Source organism: Leptodactylus fuscus, chromosome 3 (genome assembly GCF_031893055.1).
Source record: "Leptodactylus fuscus isolate aLepFus1 chromosome 3, aLepFus1.hap2, whole genome shotgun sequence".
Taxonomy (NCBI): domain Eukaryota; kingdom Metazoa; phylum Chordata; class Amphibia; order Anura; family Leptodactylidae; genus Leptodactylus; species Leptodactylus fuscus.
In genome coordinates, this window is record NC_134267.1 from 57,698,413 (window position 1) to 57,714,443 (window position 16,031).

General features: G+C 42.0%; 1 protein-coding gene across 3 annotated transcripts in view; it reads left to right on the forward strand.

The window, feature by feature from the left end:
* Positions 1–16,031, forward strand: part of GRM1 (glutamate metabotropic receptor 1) — a 286,785-nt gene that overhangs the window by 249,276 nt on the left and 21,478 nt on the right. For all 3 annotated transcript variants that reach the window (XM_075267606.1, XM_075267608.1, XM_075267607.1), the window contains exon 5: positions 15,559–15,805. In XM_075267606.1, coding sequence (XP_075123707.1) covers positions 15,559–15,805 — 247 coding nt within the window. The remainder of the gene's footprint in view (positions 1–15,558; positions 15,806–16,031) is intronic.

Sequence of the window (16,031 nt, forward strand, 5' to 3'; positions counted from 1 at the left end):
AGTTGGACTCTTACCAGATCGGGTGGTAGACTGACCTATCAGTACAGCCTGTAAGGGTGCAGCAATCCGGGCAAAGTTTTTTACAAATCGGCGGTAATAACCGGCGAACCCAAGGAATCTACGGATGTCTTTTACCGTTTCAGGAGTTGGCCAGTCGCGTATCCGTTCAGTGTACTGAGGATCTGGCGACACCCCATCAGCGCTCACAATGTGTCCCAGGTATTGGATTTCAGATTTTAGGAGATGGCATTTGGAAGGTTTGAGTTTCAGACCATAGCGATCCAAAGACTCAAACACTCTCGCAAGGTGATCCAAATGCTCTGCATATGTCCTGGAGTAAACAATTATATCATCCAGATATAACAGGACAGACTCAAAGTTTAGATGACCTAAACAGAACTCCATGAGCCGTTGGAATGTGGCAGGCGCATTGCACAACCCAAATGGCATCCGGTCAAATTCAAACAGACCCATTGGTGTTGTGAAGGCAGTTTTTTCAGCATCAGCTGGGGACATAGGGACCTGCCAGTATCCACTGGTAAGGTCCAGAACAGAGAAGTAGGCTGCAGACTGAAGAGCTGCAAGGGACTCCTCTATCCGGGGCAGTGGATACGCATCCTTGTGGGTGATATCATTCAATTTGCGGTAATCCACGCAAAGGCGAATGGTACCGTCCTTCTTTTTGACGAGTACTAAGGGAGCAGCCCAAGGGCTTCGGCTGTCCCTTATGACACCGGAATCCTTCATGTTTTGGAGTAAGCCTTTTACTTGTTGGTATTGTGCTGGGGGAATGGGCCTATGTCTTTGCTTGATGGGAGGATGATCACCAGTTTGAATTGTGTGTTCTACTGCAGTGACATGCCCAAAGTCCATAGGGGACTTGCTGAAAATGTGTTCGTATTCGTGAACTACCCGCAATACCCCTTCCAGCTGAGATGAAGGCGTCTCAGGGGTTCCAAGGTGAATCTCTTGCCACCATTCTTTTTGCTCCCCAGTGGGGTTACATGTGGGTTGTGAATTGGTGGTCTGAGCTTCACAATGGACTCTCTGGAGGCAATCAGCATCCTGAACTCTGGATAATTTGGCAACCACTGTATACCGAGGTAGTGTAACTTCAGAATCCCCAAAATTCAACAATTGTATAGGGACTCGTCCATGGGTCACCTTAGCCAAACTACGGGCAGCAATAACTGTACGATCCGTAGGCATTGACTCGATGAGCACGGAGTAATCCCTCCCTTTGACACCAAACCTGGCCCGGCACCAGACCATCATCACATGACCAGGTGGTAAGATGATGGGTCTAGCGTCAGTCACCCTAGCTTTTCCGATCTCACCTTGGGAAAGTTGTACCTGTTGTTGTTGTACCAAAACCTTAATGGCCTTATGGTAGATGTGTCTCTCTTTTGGAGCGGCTATTTGAAGAGTGTCAGACAAGGCAGCAATGGCTTCATCAAAACAATTAACTAAGACATTGGTCCCAATGATGATGGAGGGAGTGTCTCTGTCTTTGGCAACGTCCACAATGACAATCCCTTGATCCTTCAGTTCGGTTTTGCCAATCTTAAGGGTGGCTAGGAAGTATCCTACCTGTTTAAGTTCTTGTCCATTGCTGGCAATTAGAGTCACCTGCTCATGAGGATTGCGTGGTTGTAGCTGATCTTGAGACCAATATTTTTCAAACTGGGCAAGGGGCATGGTGGTCGTCTGTGATCCCGTATCCAAGAGAGCAGTCAGTGGGATGTTGTTCATATTGATGGAAAGGATAGGACGGTCTCCAATGAAACGTCGGCCCCATTCAGGTGATAGTGGACCATGGTGGTGGTTGTCTCCTGGGGGTAGGTCCTCTGCCCCAGGACGGCCTAGTTTAAAGACTGGCATTCTCGTTCAACATTTCCTGGTAAATGACAACTTCGACAGATGGGCCTTCCGGATGAATCAAACTGGTCCGTGACCCTGCGACCGGGTCGGAATAACGGTCTGCGTGAATACTGACGTGGCGAAGGTCGCTGCCAGTGCCGGGATGAGGGAGACCTCGGTGGTGTCAGCTGAAGGTCATCCACTTTTTTGCAAAGCTTAATTAGATTCTTTGAAAGTTCAGCGATTTGTCCTTGGAGTTCAAGGTTGGAGTCAGAAGGTTGGATCTGTGCGCACTGAGAAATGGGTTGTTGGATTACACAGGGCGGAGGTGCTGTAGAAGCTGAGGGCACATTATGCTGCTCCTCTGGCATTGTGTCCACTTTAAGGATTTGGATGGCTGTCTCTTTAAATAGGTTGAAGGGTCGGTCAGGGTCTTGAGAGTTAAGCATACGTAGTTGCATTTTAACTGCATCAGGTGTAGCACCCTCGATGAATTGCTCCTTCAGCGTGCAATCATAATTGTGAAGCTCATGAGGATCTAGCTGCGCAACCTGGCGGAGAGCTTCATCCAAGCTCAGAGCATAGTCTCTAAGACTTTCACCTGCGTTCTGCTTGCGGCTAAAGAACCGAGCTTTTAGTTCTGACAGAGTCTTAGTTTCAAATATGGCGCGCAGTTTATCAAATATTTGCTTAACAGTTTGTTTCTCCTTAACATCCCAGGACGTAACTTCACGGAGGGCTAGTCCTCCCATCTGACCCATTAACATAGCAACATTCTGCTCAGCAGTGAGGGGATAAACTTTGAAAGTTGCTTGCATCTTTTCTTTAAAGTCCTTTAGGGTATTTGGCTCGCCTACATAGAGCGGCAGCCATGGCACACCTGGGTAATAAGGCATTGTGATTGGCATTACTGCAGCTGTGGGGGCTGAAACACTACACCTCTCTTCCTCATCCTCACTACTGGACCCTTGGTGTTTAAAACTGACAAAATCCCTTTTTTCTTTGTTCCTAAACATACTGGCAGTACGTGGCTCACCTGCTTTTGCCGGTGCTGTAGATTCAGGTATAGCGTGCGATGCAGGGCCAAGATGGCGATACTGCACAGTGTCGCAGTCACTGATCCTTTTTCCTGCCGGCAGCTCAAGTGCCTCCCTTTTTTTTTTCAATGGCACAGCAATCCTGTTCGTGACGCCAACTGCGACCACCCCGGGCGAACCGTGCAGGAGGCTGGACTGTCACGGTGACCTTATAGGCACCAGAACTCCCAGGAGAGGTGCACAGGGAAATAGGCAGAGTCAGTTAGATGTGACGCCAGTTGGAGTATTGAGACACCCGCTGGTCCCTGGGCTGAGATGGTGATGTGGGTGCCAGTGCTCTACTCCAACAAAGAGCATTTGCCCAGGGCTTAGCTGCAAGGAAGGCAATGTCCAGGCCAGGATCAGTTGAAGTACTCACTGCTTTATTGTAACAGGCATCTGCTGGTCACTTGTCCTGTAGCAGTGAGCTGTGGCACAGTGGCTTGTAGCTGGATGACACCTCCCCATGTATTAGCAGAGAGTCTAAGATGTCTGCAGGCCCAGCTTCTGGCTTACTGCAGGGGCTCAGTTACCTTGTAGAGGTAGGTGCAGGCTGCCAGGGTTATAGCTCTGCTCAGCCTGATATAATCCTGTCCTCTTACTGATAGTGATGCAGGCGCTGTCACACAGCTTCTCTGTCCTACTGCTGCTATGGGAATCCTCACAGCACAGTGTCTGAAACACAAGATGGCCTCTCCACACTTCTCCTTCCCTGGCTCTTACAGAATACTACTTCCTGTCCCTGCTATGACTATTTCCTGTTCCAGCTACAGATCCACTCACCATAGTGTGTGTTGCTATGGAGACCACAGCTCACTAGGACAAGTGAAACCAGAGAACAATAGCTTAACAACATTACACAAATGAATACAGAATAAACATGACAACATATACAAACCATCATAACATGTAAGGCACTTATATGGCCAAATAACCATTAGTAACTCCTGTGAGGGGGTTACATCTGTGCATGACATTATGAAGTCTGAAGACTACCAAAAAATTTAGCAGCATAATGTAGGGCCCAGTGTGAGAAAGCTGGGTCTCCCTCAGAGGTCATGGGTCTTCCAGCAGAACAATGACGCAAAACACACTTCAAAAAGCACTAGAAAATGGTTTGAGAGAAAGCACTGGAGACTTCTAAAGTGGCCAGCAATGAGTCCAGAGCTGAATCCCATAGAACACCTGTGGAGAGATCTTAAAATGGCAGTTCGGAGAAGGCCCCCTTCACATCTCAGGGACCTGGAGCAGTTTACCAAAGAAGAATGGTCTAAAATTCCAGCAGAGCATTGTAAGAAACTCATTGATGGTTACTGGAAGTGGTTGTTCGCAGTTATTTTGTCTAAAGGTTGTACTACCAAGTATAAGGCTGAGGGGGCCTGATCAAAGAGTTTGTGCTTGCAATCATTTTCTGGAAGAAAAGGAGTATTATCTGACAGAATTGCAGGAGTGCCAATACTTTTGGCCAACACTGTATATTTTTTGAAAGTAGACAAAAACTAAAGATTACAAATGTCTTAATGGGTCATCAATAGCCACATCCACCTTCATGCAACTTTGCGACCAACACAAATAATTTTTTGAAAAAATGCGCTAAAACACATATTTGCACCTAAAACTCATGTTCGATCTCACATTCTTATACAAAATACATTTACAATAATAGCTTAAGGTGTATACAATGAGTATATATACTATATGTACCGCAAACATCAACTACAACAAGAGTTCGGACTCCCAAAAACACAAATACAGAAGACAAGCAAGAAGAAAAGCTATACTGCACCTACCAAATTGTGATTGTGATACCAAAATCTAACTTTTTTCAGAGTACACAGCATACCGTATATAAAAACACAATTTAATAGTTCATATATACAACCACCTTCATGCAACTTTGTGGCAAACAGAGATTGTTAGCAAAAATTGCACAAAAATTCAAATTTGCCACTAAAGTGCGGCTCAAGCAATCCCTATATGCAAACAAAATGTACTGTCCATAAAACTGCAATATTTTAGTAGTTCATACATACCACACATGTATGTATTTACAGAGGCGGGTGTTAAAGAATCGCCAAAATCGCAGAAATGCGCCATCCCATTTTGTGCATGCAAATTAAATAGGACTTTACATAAAAATGTTATTTTCCATCCCCCTATAAAAATTTTAGCAATCCATACATTCATCTCTAGTGATAATCGTTATTACTATTATTTTAGTGTGTAACGGACATCACTAGAGACGTATTTTACTGTAGAAAGCTCAGGTATAGACAGGACAAGGATTGGGTGAAATGTAAACTTTAGTCATGACTTTATGTATATGTTGTGTAAGTGTTTGGTGCGACTTTTTTTTTGGCGTTGCGACCTGGACAATGGTAGACATCTGGGTCATGGCGCCAATAAACTTCCCGGTTATGTTCAGGAGGTATAACATAAGAATAACCCACTAGTAAAGCTCAGGGAGGAATTACATTATACCTGTATGTGACAATCAGAGACAAATGTATAATATGATCTCTGATTGGCAGGAGAAGGGTTAATAGGGACAGAAGAGTCCCTGCCACCCCCCTCCTGGTGTCACATACAAGTTATGCACTGAGTCAGATTGTTTCTCTGTCTCTCTCTCTGTCTGCTGGACTGCTCATGCCCCCTCCTTTTCCTGTTACAGTTTGCAAATTGCTTGCTTAAACAGGAGGGGGGGGGCATTTTAGAGCCCTATATCTTTGGACTGCATCAACAGATCTTGCTACTTTAAAATGCATTTTAAAGAGGAAAATATCATCTTTAAAATGATGACAAGAACTTGATGATTGAACTTACAGTTTTGGGGCGATTCACTGTTGAAACACTGTCGGGAATTGAGATCTGCAGTTGGATCTCAATGCCAAATAGCATTTTCAACATTGAATCGCTCCAAAACTGTAAGTTCAATCATCAAGTTCTTATCATTTTAAAGATGAGATTCTCCTCTTTAAAATTCATTTTAAAGCATCAAGTTATGTTGATGCAGTCCAGAGATATCGGCATTAGTAGGGAAGATGTAGTAACTACGTCCTAGGCTACTGTGGTGCCACCTTGGGAGGACGTAGAGCTATGTGCTAGGCAGTGAAAGGGTTAATGTGAGGCACATGGAGTTACTGAATCTAAATTAATAACCCCAAATGCCTGACATTAATAGGAATAGTAATCCCAGAATGTACCTGGTGTTTTCTTTGTTACTTTCTCTTTGTACGGAGCTCTTCGCTCCTCCTCCTGGGGAAGCCCTTGCAGGATGCAGAGCAGGAGCTCAGCTGCAGCAGTCTCAATCTGAAGAGAGCAAGGCTTCAGATGGCACCTTGCTGAATTGGAGGCAGGGCGGGGCTACTACTTCATACAGCAGCTCATACAGAGCCTTCCCCGGAGTCCCAGCTTGCACGGCCCAGCAGCCGCTGTACAGTGAATGACCCGACTGTCTGTCAGTGAGAACAGACGGTCGGTCACTACATAAACATAATGGTGAACTATTAGGCAGCACAGGGGGCCCCTTAAGCTCTGGGGGCCCTGGGCAATTGCCCAGTTTGCCCCCCACCCCTAAGGCCAGCCCTGGGCAGTTCTATGGGTAGGACCAATGTTATTTCCAGGATGACAACACCAGCTGTCATGTAGCGAGGTGTACCATAGCTTTGTACAGTAACAGTCAGGTTAACCGACTGGACTGGCCTGCCCAGAGCCTAGACGTAAACCCTATCGAGTAAGGGGCCACACGGTGGCTCAGTGGTTAGCACTGCAGCCTTGCAGTGCTGGAATCCTGGTGTTCAAATCCCGCCAAGGGCATAAAACCATCTGCAAGGAGTTTGTATGTTCTCCCCGTGTTTGCATGGATTTCCATCCCATATTCCAAAGACATACTGATAGGGAAAAAATTTACATTGTGAGTTCTATGTGGGGCTCACAATCTACATTAAAAAAAAAAAAAAAGTAAACCCTATCGAGCACCTCTAGAACAAGTTGGATCGCCAAATTAAGGGGTGCAGCAGCTGACCAAAATTGGTGAAAGAACATACCTGTCTTCTCCAAGCCGAATGGAATAAAATACCACTAGCCATCATACAAGGACTTGTGGAAAGCATGCCCCGGAGGGTTGAGGCTATAATTGCCGCTCTGACCACAGGTGTCCAAATGCTTATCAATAGACAGTGTATTTCTGAAAAATAATAATTCGATGTGTGTCACTATGATCTCGGAGCTATACCCTTTTATTATTGCTCTCCATAATGCTGCACCTCTACAAATTTCCTCCCTCATCTCTATCACCCACCCCATGCTCTCTGTCACTCACTGACGTAAGAATGACATCCTCTATTATAAGAACCTCTCACTCCCGTATCCAAAACTTCTCCCGAGTTGCACCACTCCTCTGGAATGTTCTACTCCGGACAATCAGATTATCTCTCAATTTCTACAATTTCTTCAAGCGCAAACTAAAGACACATGTTTTCAGACAGGCCTATTATAATTCCTAATGTAAACCCTTATGCAGTTACAATGCCTAAAATGAACCCTCCTCTGTTCATGCTCCTGCATGACCCACAGGCTATGATGTTGTATCACACTGTAACTTTATATGTCTAGGCAGGATCCGAACATTAAAGGATATGACTGGTGATGGCTCATTCAGCTTTTTTATGTGTAATGAAAGTAACCTCTATCATAAAAACATCTGGACCTCTGTATAAGCAATGCTACCTCCTATGCCACCCGTGCTTCCTCTTGTGTCACCACCTCTACCATTTGTAATGTATATATTTGTCTGTACTAGAACCCTACAATAAAGGGTAAAGTGCTGTGTAATATGTTGGCACTATATAACTTAAATGTATTATTATTGCTTTAATTGTTTTTTTGCAACACAAGCTGTCCATTTTGGTATATACAAAGTCTTTATCAATTTTTATTCCATTTTGTGCAGTGAGATGACCAAGTTAAAGCATTTTTTGTGTAGTTTTTTTAGGTTTAGTTTTTGCAGTATTCACCTTGTTGAATACATGTTGTTAAGAATTCAGCGATACTGAACATTTTTATTATATTTTTATATAAAAAAAATGTAAAAAATGTTCATAACTATATTATGTACTTAAAGATGTTTTTTTCAACATTATAAAACAATCTTTTAGTAAACAATTTTTAGCGCCATTAGAAGACTAGATCATGGGATCATCTGATGCCTGCTAGACTACAATACAGAACTGATGTACTGCAGTGTATTCCTGCTGTCAATGCATGGTTGATAGTCAGCCAATCAGGTTCTTCCTTAGGCAGGACAAGATAGTAAAGTGAAGGTGATAGATCTGGGAAGCTCAATCAGGTCCTGGGTTTCCATAGCAATACATCAGCACCCCAATCACAGCAAAATCACAGCAAAGGAGAGCTGTCTAGCGAGGCCATAATTGTAAGCAACCCCTTAGATACCACAGTTCCAATTGACCAGGGCATCTAAGGGTTTAAAGGGATTCTGCCATTAGTATCCCATTATAAGCTAAACCCACGTTGGAATAGCCTTTAGAAAGGCTATATTTCCCCTACCTTTAGATGTCTTCTCCGTGCTGTCGTTCCTTAGATTTCCTGGTTTTCATCCATATGCTAATTAGTTTACTCACAGCAATGCGGGCAGTCCCCAGCCCTCAAACAGCACTGGAGGCGTCTCCAGTGCTGGAAGAAAACTATCCAATGCCACCTTCTTTTTGTTCGCCTCCTCATCCGCCTCTTCTTCCTTGTCCCGTCACGTCTTCTTCAAAAAGTGCCAACTGCGCATGGTCCGTCGCCATTTTTCTGTGGCGGAACAAGAGAGGGTACAGTAAAATGGCTGACGGACATGTGCAGTGAGTGCAGTCAGCCATTTTCCTGTGGCCTAATGGGAAAGAAGAGGCGTAGGCGGCGCTGGATAGTTTTCTCGCAGCACAGGGGACGCCCCCAGTGCTGTTTGAGCACTAGTTTGAAAACTAATTAGCATATAGATGAAAACCTTTCTTAAGGCTATTCCTACATGGGTTTAGCTTAAAACGGGATTCTAATGGTAACATGGATCGGAGGTGTTTAAAGGGATTCTATCTCCGATTGCAAATGCCACAGTCATGTATCAGCTGTAAGTTACAGCTGATACCTGCTACTTATGACACTGGTTGAGCAACTGGGTCAGCACCATGTCAGCACTGTACATGTATGATGCTTCAAGGACCTTCTCTCAGCGTCATATATTTAGAATAAAGTACAGGTGATGTAAAAATGTATGTAGTAAATGAAAGCACCAATTCTATCATTGAAATGAAAACATTCAAGCTGAGTATATATGACATAGAGTTCTGCTTCTATAGTTATTATTGAGTTGCATAATTAATACAATGTGTTTCTAGGATGCCATATGATCTAGTAATATTGCCAAGTGCATGAATCAACCCTGGAAAAAAACGTAAGGCCATGGTTTTGTTTACTACATTCTTATAGTTTTTCAATATTTCAAGCCAAGTTCAATTTATCAAGAGCGAGATGCACTAAGAGCATTGTAGAATAACAGTACTGTGTAGGTAGCTATATACTGAGCACAGAGAGAAATCTACATCCAATCTAAGTCATATCCAATTATTTACATGAGATTTAATGATCCATTACTCATTGCTGTACTTTTATTTTGCACCTGTTCAGTGCCTCAGTTTTATTTTGCACATAATTTTTTTAAAGTAGTATACTAAATGGCTGGAAATGGAAAAATCCTGAGTAAATCTACAAAAAAGAATTCATTTTCACCTCAAGTTACGATATTTCTGCCTGGATTTATAGTTCAAGAGGAATGTTGCCATGGTAACCAAAATTTCAATATCTGCAAGAGGTTTGAAGATTTGCAGAATTGATTCAAGGGCATGATATTAGTCACTGGAAATCCCTTTCAATTCAGCAGTTTAACACTGACCTTATTTAGTGTTGTGTTACTTGAATGGCTCTCATACTATTGTAGTGCCATCATAGTGTGCAAATGATTGAAGGGGAAGATTAATAAATTATATTATTATTACCATCATAATTGCCACCTTTTACTACTCTTAACCACTTCAGTACCAGGCCAATTTGTGGTCCAGGACCAGACACATTTTAGGTTTATTATGTATGTGCGGTTTTGAGGTCTGTAAAATTTTTCTCGTATGTCTTAGTCAACTAATTTTTGCGTCTTTTTTCGGGGACAAATAGGGCTTTATTTTTATGTTATTTTTATTTTCAAATGTGTTTTAATTTTTTTTATATCCAGGAAAATATAAACAAAATAGGAGGGAAATTGTGTCTGGTTTTCAATTTATAATTTTTTTTTAATTTAATAACACAAAGTGTCACTGAAAAACTTTATAATACAGTTTTTCCTCTCCGTTACGGTAATTTTTATTTTGTATGGTGTCGTCGGGGGTGGGGCTATAACCTTTAATAACGGCGTTTTATTAGCGTATTATTTATTTATTTTTTATTATTATTTTATTTACATTTTTTTAAAACTTTTTTATTATATTTTTATTTTATTTTTTTCCCAGATTGTGTCCCCATAAGGTGATAAGAGACCTTTGGGGACATCTGATCACTTTTTTTTTTTTGTACTGGAGGCTGATTTCTCCTATAACTGAGGCTGCTACATTTAATCTCAGTTACAGGAGGAATACAACCTCCTGCACACTGTATATATACAGTATGCAGAGCTGATCTGAGTCCTGTAGGACCCAGCAGCTCTGGCAGGACACTGCTCCCAGCGGATCACGTGTCTGCCGGGTCAGAGGGCAGCTGATTTATGGCTGCGTCCATAGCTGTGTATACAGCGCTCATTGAACGCTGTATACACAGCGATCGAGATAGCAGAGCAGGTAATAAATCTGCCCTGCTATCTCTCTGGGAGCTCCGGCTGAAGTGGCTCCTAGTGAAAGCAGCTGAACGATCTTGTGCAGCTGCTGTGTTCTGGCTTGGATGTACAGGTACGTCCTGGCAGAACTAGACAACCACTATCCGGACGTATATAGTCTATGGGCGGTCCGGAAGTGGTTAAGGCAACCAAAATGAAACCTGGAACACAAGAAAGAAGAGGTAAAAATAAGTTTACTTTTTCTCTTTTTTACCATGAAAGACTGTTTTTATGTCTTCCACCCTGGAGAACTTAACTGTCAACAAAAGGTTTGGAAGAATTAGCACCTTCTATCCCTACGTTCACAAGATCAAATTTTGACGTGGCATGGTGGCTCAGTGGTTAGCATTTCAGACTTACAGTGCTGGAGTCCTGGGTTCAAATCCAACCAAACACAACATCTGCAAGGAGTTTATATGTTCTCCTTGTGTTTGCATGGGTTTCCTCCCACACTCCAAAGACATACTGATAGGGGAAAAAAATTACGAATTTCAACCGTGAAACTCAGTTTGTGTGTTGGATTCACTGGCCTGGCCAGTAGTGTTTTTTTTTTCCTACCAGTATGTTTTTGGAGTGTGGGAGGAAACACATACACACATCCCAGGGCTCCAGCGCTGCAAGGCTAACCACTGAGCCACCATGCTGCCTATTCTCAAGGGGTTGTTCATGACTTTCAAAGGCCACAAAGCAGGGAATACAATAAAAAATAAAATAGTTGCCCAAGTTATTTGTATCGCTAGGTTCACATTAGTGTTGGCCAACAGTTGTTCTGCTCCATTAGACTGGTTATACATGGAGTGTGGTGAACCCATTGATTGTAATGGGGTCCATTGAGTGTTCGTAATTTTAAAACTGAGTCTGGTGTAGTAAAAAGTTCACCATGCAGTCCACTCATCAGTTATGCAACTGCAGAGCCCAATGATTGGCTGCAGAAATCACATGCAGGTAGTCAGCAGGACAGCTAAGGGCGGGATCTCCACTTTGTGGGTTTCCGTATTCTGCCGAAAGGAGACAACAACCCGGCATTCAGTCTCCGGCTGTGAGTGCCCGTGATCGTCTTCTGGTCTCTGCGGTGAAACCGTTTTTTTTTTTAACTGGGCACAAAGTCCTGCATGTCCGACTTTGTGTTCGGTTAAAAAAAAAAACAAAACGGTTTTGCTGCAGAGACCAGAAGACCCTCACAGCCGCTCATGGGCGGACACTTTGTAAACCCATTCAAATGAATAGGTTTGAAAACTGCCTGCCGTTTTCCGTCTCCTGTCCAGTTTCTCGGGCAGGAAACGGAAACCTGCAAAATGGAGAACGGGCGCAGGTGTGAACCCGCCCTTACAGAGTGTCGAATACCAAATAGCTATCAAGCTAAGCATCCAAAAAATCCTTTTATTGCTTATCATTAAAATAAAATCCAGACACCAGGCTCAGCAGCTACGTGTTTTGCCCATGCCTTTCACAAACTGAGCTGAAATGCGTAGCTGCTGTGACTGGTGTCCTGCTCTGGATGTTATTAGAACGCCTTTCCGCCACTTGCATTTTTTGTTTTTCATTGTTGACTCCCTGTCTTCCAAATCCCATAACATTGTTTATTTTTCTGTTCCCAAAGGCCATATGAGTGCTTCATTTAGTGGGACAAAATCATTTTCTACTTATACTATTCAGAGATGATTTGATATTAATGTCACAAATAAGTTATGTTTTAAAATGTACACACATTACACCTCGGCTCTCTCATTTCCATCCTATTTCCTTACTCTTGGCTTATATTGACTTTTTCAGTGTAGTATACACCTGGTAGACTTAAGCTGGAGATACAATTCTTTTTCCTAGGACCTTTCTCATCTATGATAGGATCGTAAATTACTAGCAGTGAATTATTTTGCTGGTGGTATTGCTAACAAACACAGTAAATTTGTTATTTTATCACATGCCTTGCTTTTTGGAAAAAAATTTAATTCCCTGACAACCCAATTGATAGCAGCGTATTTATAGCCTCCCCTAAAAATGTTTACATTTCTGTAACCTTAATTGGACTTTGTGGGGTTAATAAACTAATGCTGTCTAATATTTAGACAGTGCAATGTTAGACTACACGGTCTACAACTGCACCAGATTTTCCAAAACGTCCAATGGTGCTTGAAAATCTGGCAGACTTTACACCATTTATTAGTTGACTTCATTCAGAAAAAAATTTCACCCAACATTTTGGCGCACTGTTTAGAATTTTGGCTCAATTTTTGGTCCTGAGTTATGCATATTAAGCTCCAGATCCCTACCAACTTATCATTGAGACACACAAACTTTTAGACATCGTCTATAACACATAGAAAATTTTGTGTAAAGCATGTATGCCAGAAGGCTATTCCACACATACCTTTTGTACGTAAATCGCCTCAGTGTTTTTGAATGAGTCAGTTTTTATTCATATGCTAATTAGCCTCTCGGTGAACCCCGGAAGTCTCATCATGCACCCTCTGTGCTATTCTTTCCTATGTATGTATTCAGCACAGGCTGCTGCTGATGACTTCCTGCTTCCTGTTTGCACACACAGAAAGGAAAGAATACCAGAGACGAGTGCTGCTGGGAACTTCCTGTGCTGGCTGGAAGCTCATTAGCATATGAATAAAAATGGGCTCCCTTCCCTGATGTAATTAGGAAGATAGAATCTCAGTGATATAGCCCAATAGAGGCTGCTCCCTTTAACATCATGCTCGACCTTCCAAGAGGCCACCTGCACTATACATGTAGCTGTGTGATAATTGGTGGTACACTTTAAGGAAAGGCCATCAATTTTCAAAAGTTCGATAACACATAAAGTTTAAAAGTAAGTGTTCTTTTCACATATGAAAAGATACACTGTGACATTTTCATGAAATATTTCTATATCAGATCTTCTTTCCTTCTGCAGATTTTATAGCATAGACCTTGGATGAACTGTAATGAATGTTCTTCATAAATTGCAGAAAAGAAGACAGGCTGAGCATTCTTATTCTACTCATGTATTTAGTAATGGAATCTTGCATTCAAGCTACATTTCTTTTCAATAGGAGCTTTACTATGGAGACTATTTGCTAAGTATGGATCCGATCCATGCTGTGATATCTCATAAGGATATACAGTACGTTGCAATATTGTAATATGCAGTTATATACAATAAGAGTCAGTATCCATGGGAATGTGGTAGCCCTTAAGGTCAAGTCTGGCACGTTGCTGGTGCAACATGCTATAAATCTTAAGCTGGTTGCAGACGACTGTGCTGCAACCGGCCTACCGTGAATTAAAAGCATGGGCGGCACACGGGGGACACAGATATGTCCCCCATGTGCTGCCCGTGCATGGGCCATACTTCCGCAGTTGCTTTCATTAAATGGATAGGAGCCACAAAATAGCACAGGAATAGGACCTGTCCTATCTGATGTGGCCCGGACTGTCGGCGCGCAGATGGGACCGTGAAAATTACGATTTTGTGTACGAGCCAATAGAAAAGAATGGGCCAGTGTGCTATCCGTGAAATTCAAGGATAGCATACTGACACCACAGTCGTCTGCAAGGGCCTTACCAGGAGTTACCCACCAATTCAAGTGAACTGCCGAGCAGCACCTGCCTTCTCCTCTACTACACTGATGTCTACAGTGAAAACTAATCATTGGCAGCAGCCATGCTATGAGGCCATGGCCCTTAGACATTTGATTTTAGCAACAAAGCAGTACAATATGTTCCTGCACGGTGACACTTGTGTCACAATACAGTAATAATAATAATAATAACACTGGGGCTGTGTTAAAAATAAAAAAAAATCATAGTAGAGCTCTGTGACTATTAGCCACTGAAGCCATGCTATTTTTGGGCTTTGGTGCTAAATTCGTGTCCAAGGGTCAGGGCTTCTAACAATAGCTGCATTCTGCCAAATAACAGCAAGGCTGCAGAAGCTTTTAGCCACACGACTATAATTTATTTATTTTTTTAAAACACTGCCCCATTAATATAATTATTATCCCTATACTGCAACATCACTGTTCCATAGTACAAGGATAAATCCTAGTGATGCTGCGGCAATTCATATGTATTGCCTGGCCGCACAATAAAACATTGCAGATGGATTGTACTACTGCAATACATCTGTGATCATTAACATTGTTGTATCTGTAGGTTCCATGCCTATCTGTAGACAACATAAACTGCAAATAGTAGCATATGCTATTCTGCACAGTGTACGAAGGTAGAGCACTTGTACACTACATAGAGTAGCAAAGCCACACTATTGTATACATCTTACATATTTTATTTATTTATATTTGAACAATAAAAATTTAAGTCATATACCATTACAAAAAATTATAACTTTGATTTAGTATTAACATATTTGACTCAGATATTTCAGATTTTGCTGTGTTAAGTCAGGAGTGTATTTAACAGAAGGGAAATATATAAGAACTTACTTTACATTTTCCAGTCGTTTTCAAGCCACCCCACCTTTGCCTCAAAAAACTACAGCAAAATCTGCAACAACAAAAAAAGCATTTTCGCATCATGAGACCTTAGCCTTAAAGCAAAATCCATAAGGAACTGCATTGTATTTCTAGTTTCACAGTATTGTGATCATTTACAGCTTTCTAGTAAATTATATGGAATATTAATTTGTCCTGCGAAAAAAATGTGCATTTAAAAGGAAGATTTTTATAAAATGTGATTTTGTTTGATTTTGCTATTTTTCAGGAAACGAAAGCTTAGAGGAGAACTATGTACAAGATAGCAAAATGGGATTTGTCATTAATGCAATTTATGCAATGGCTCATGGCCTCCATGACATGCATGCAGCCATGTGCCCAGGACATGTTGGTCTGTGTGATGCAATGAGGCCCATTGATGGCAGCAAACTGCTTGAATTTCTAATAAAGAGTTCATTTGTTGGTGTTTCTGGGGAAGATATTTGGTTTAATGAAAAAGGAGATGCCCCTGGAAGGTAAGAACTTGGTTTATATCAGTATAGTTTGTGGACACATCTTGTATGTATCTGGTGGGAGATGAAGCAACACATGTACCGGTAGTATTAGGATTTTTTTGATTGGGTTTACCTATCAATGTGGATTTGTCTATATACATTACATCCCGGTACTATTTATTATTGAAAAACTAGATAAACTCTGTCTCCTCTCACAGCCATAGAAGTAAAGCCAATGATATTATGT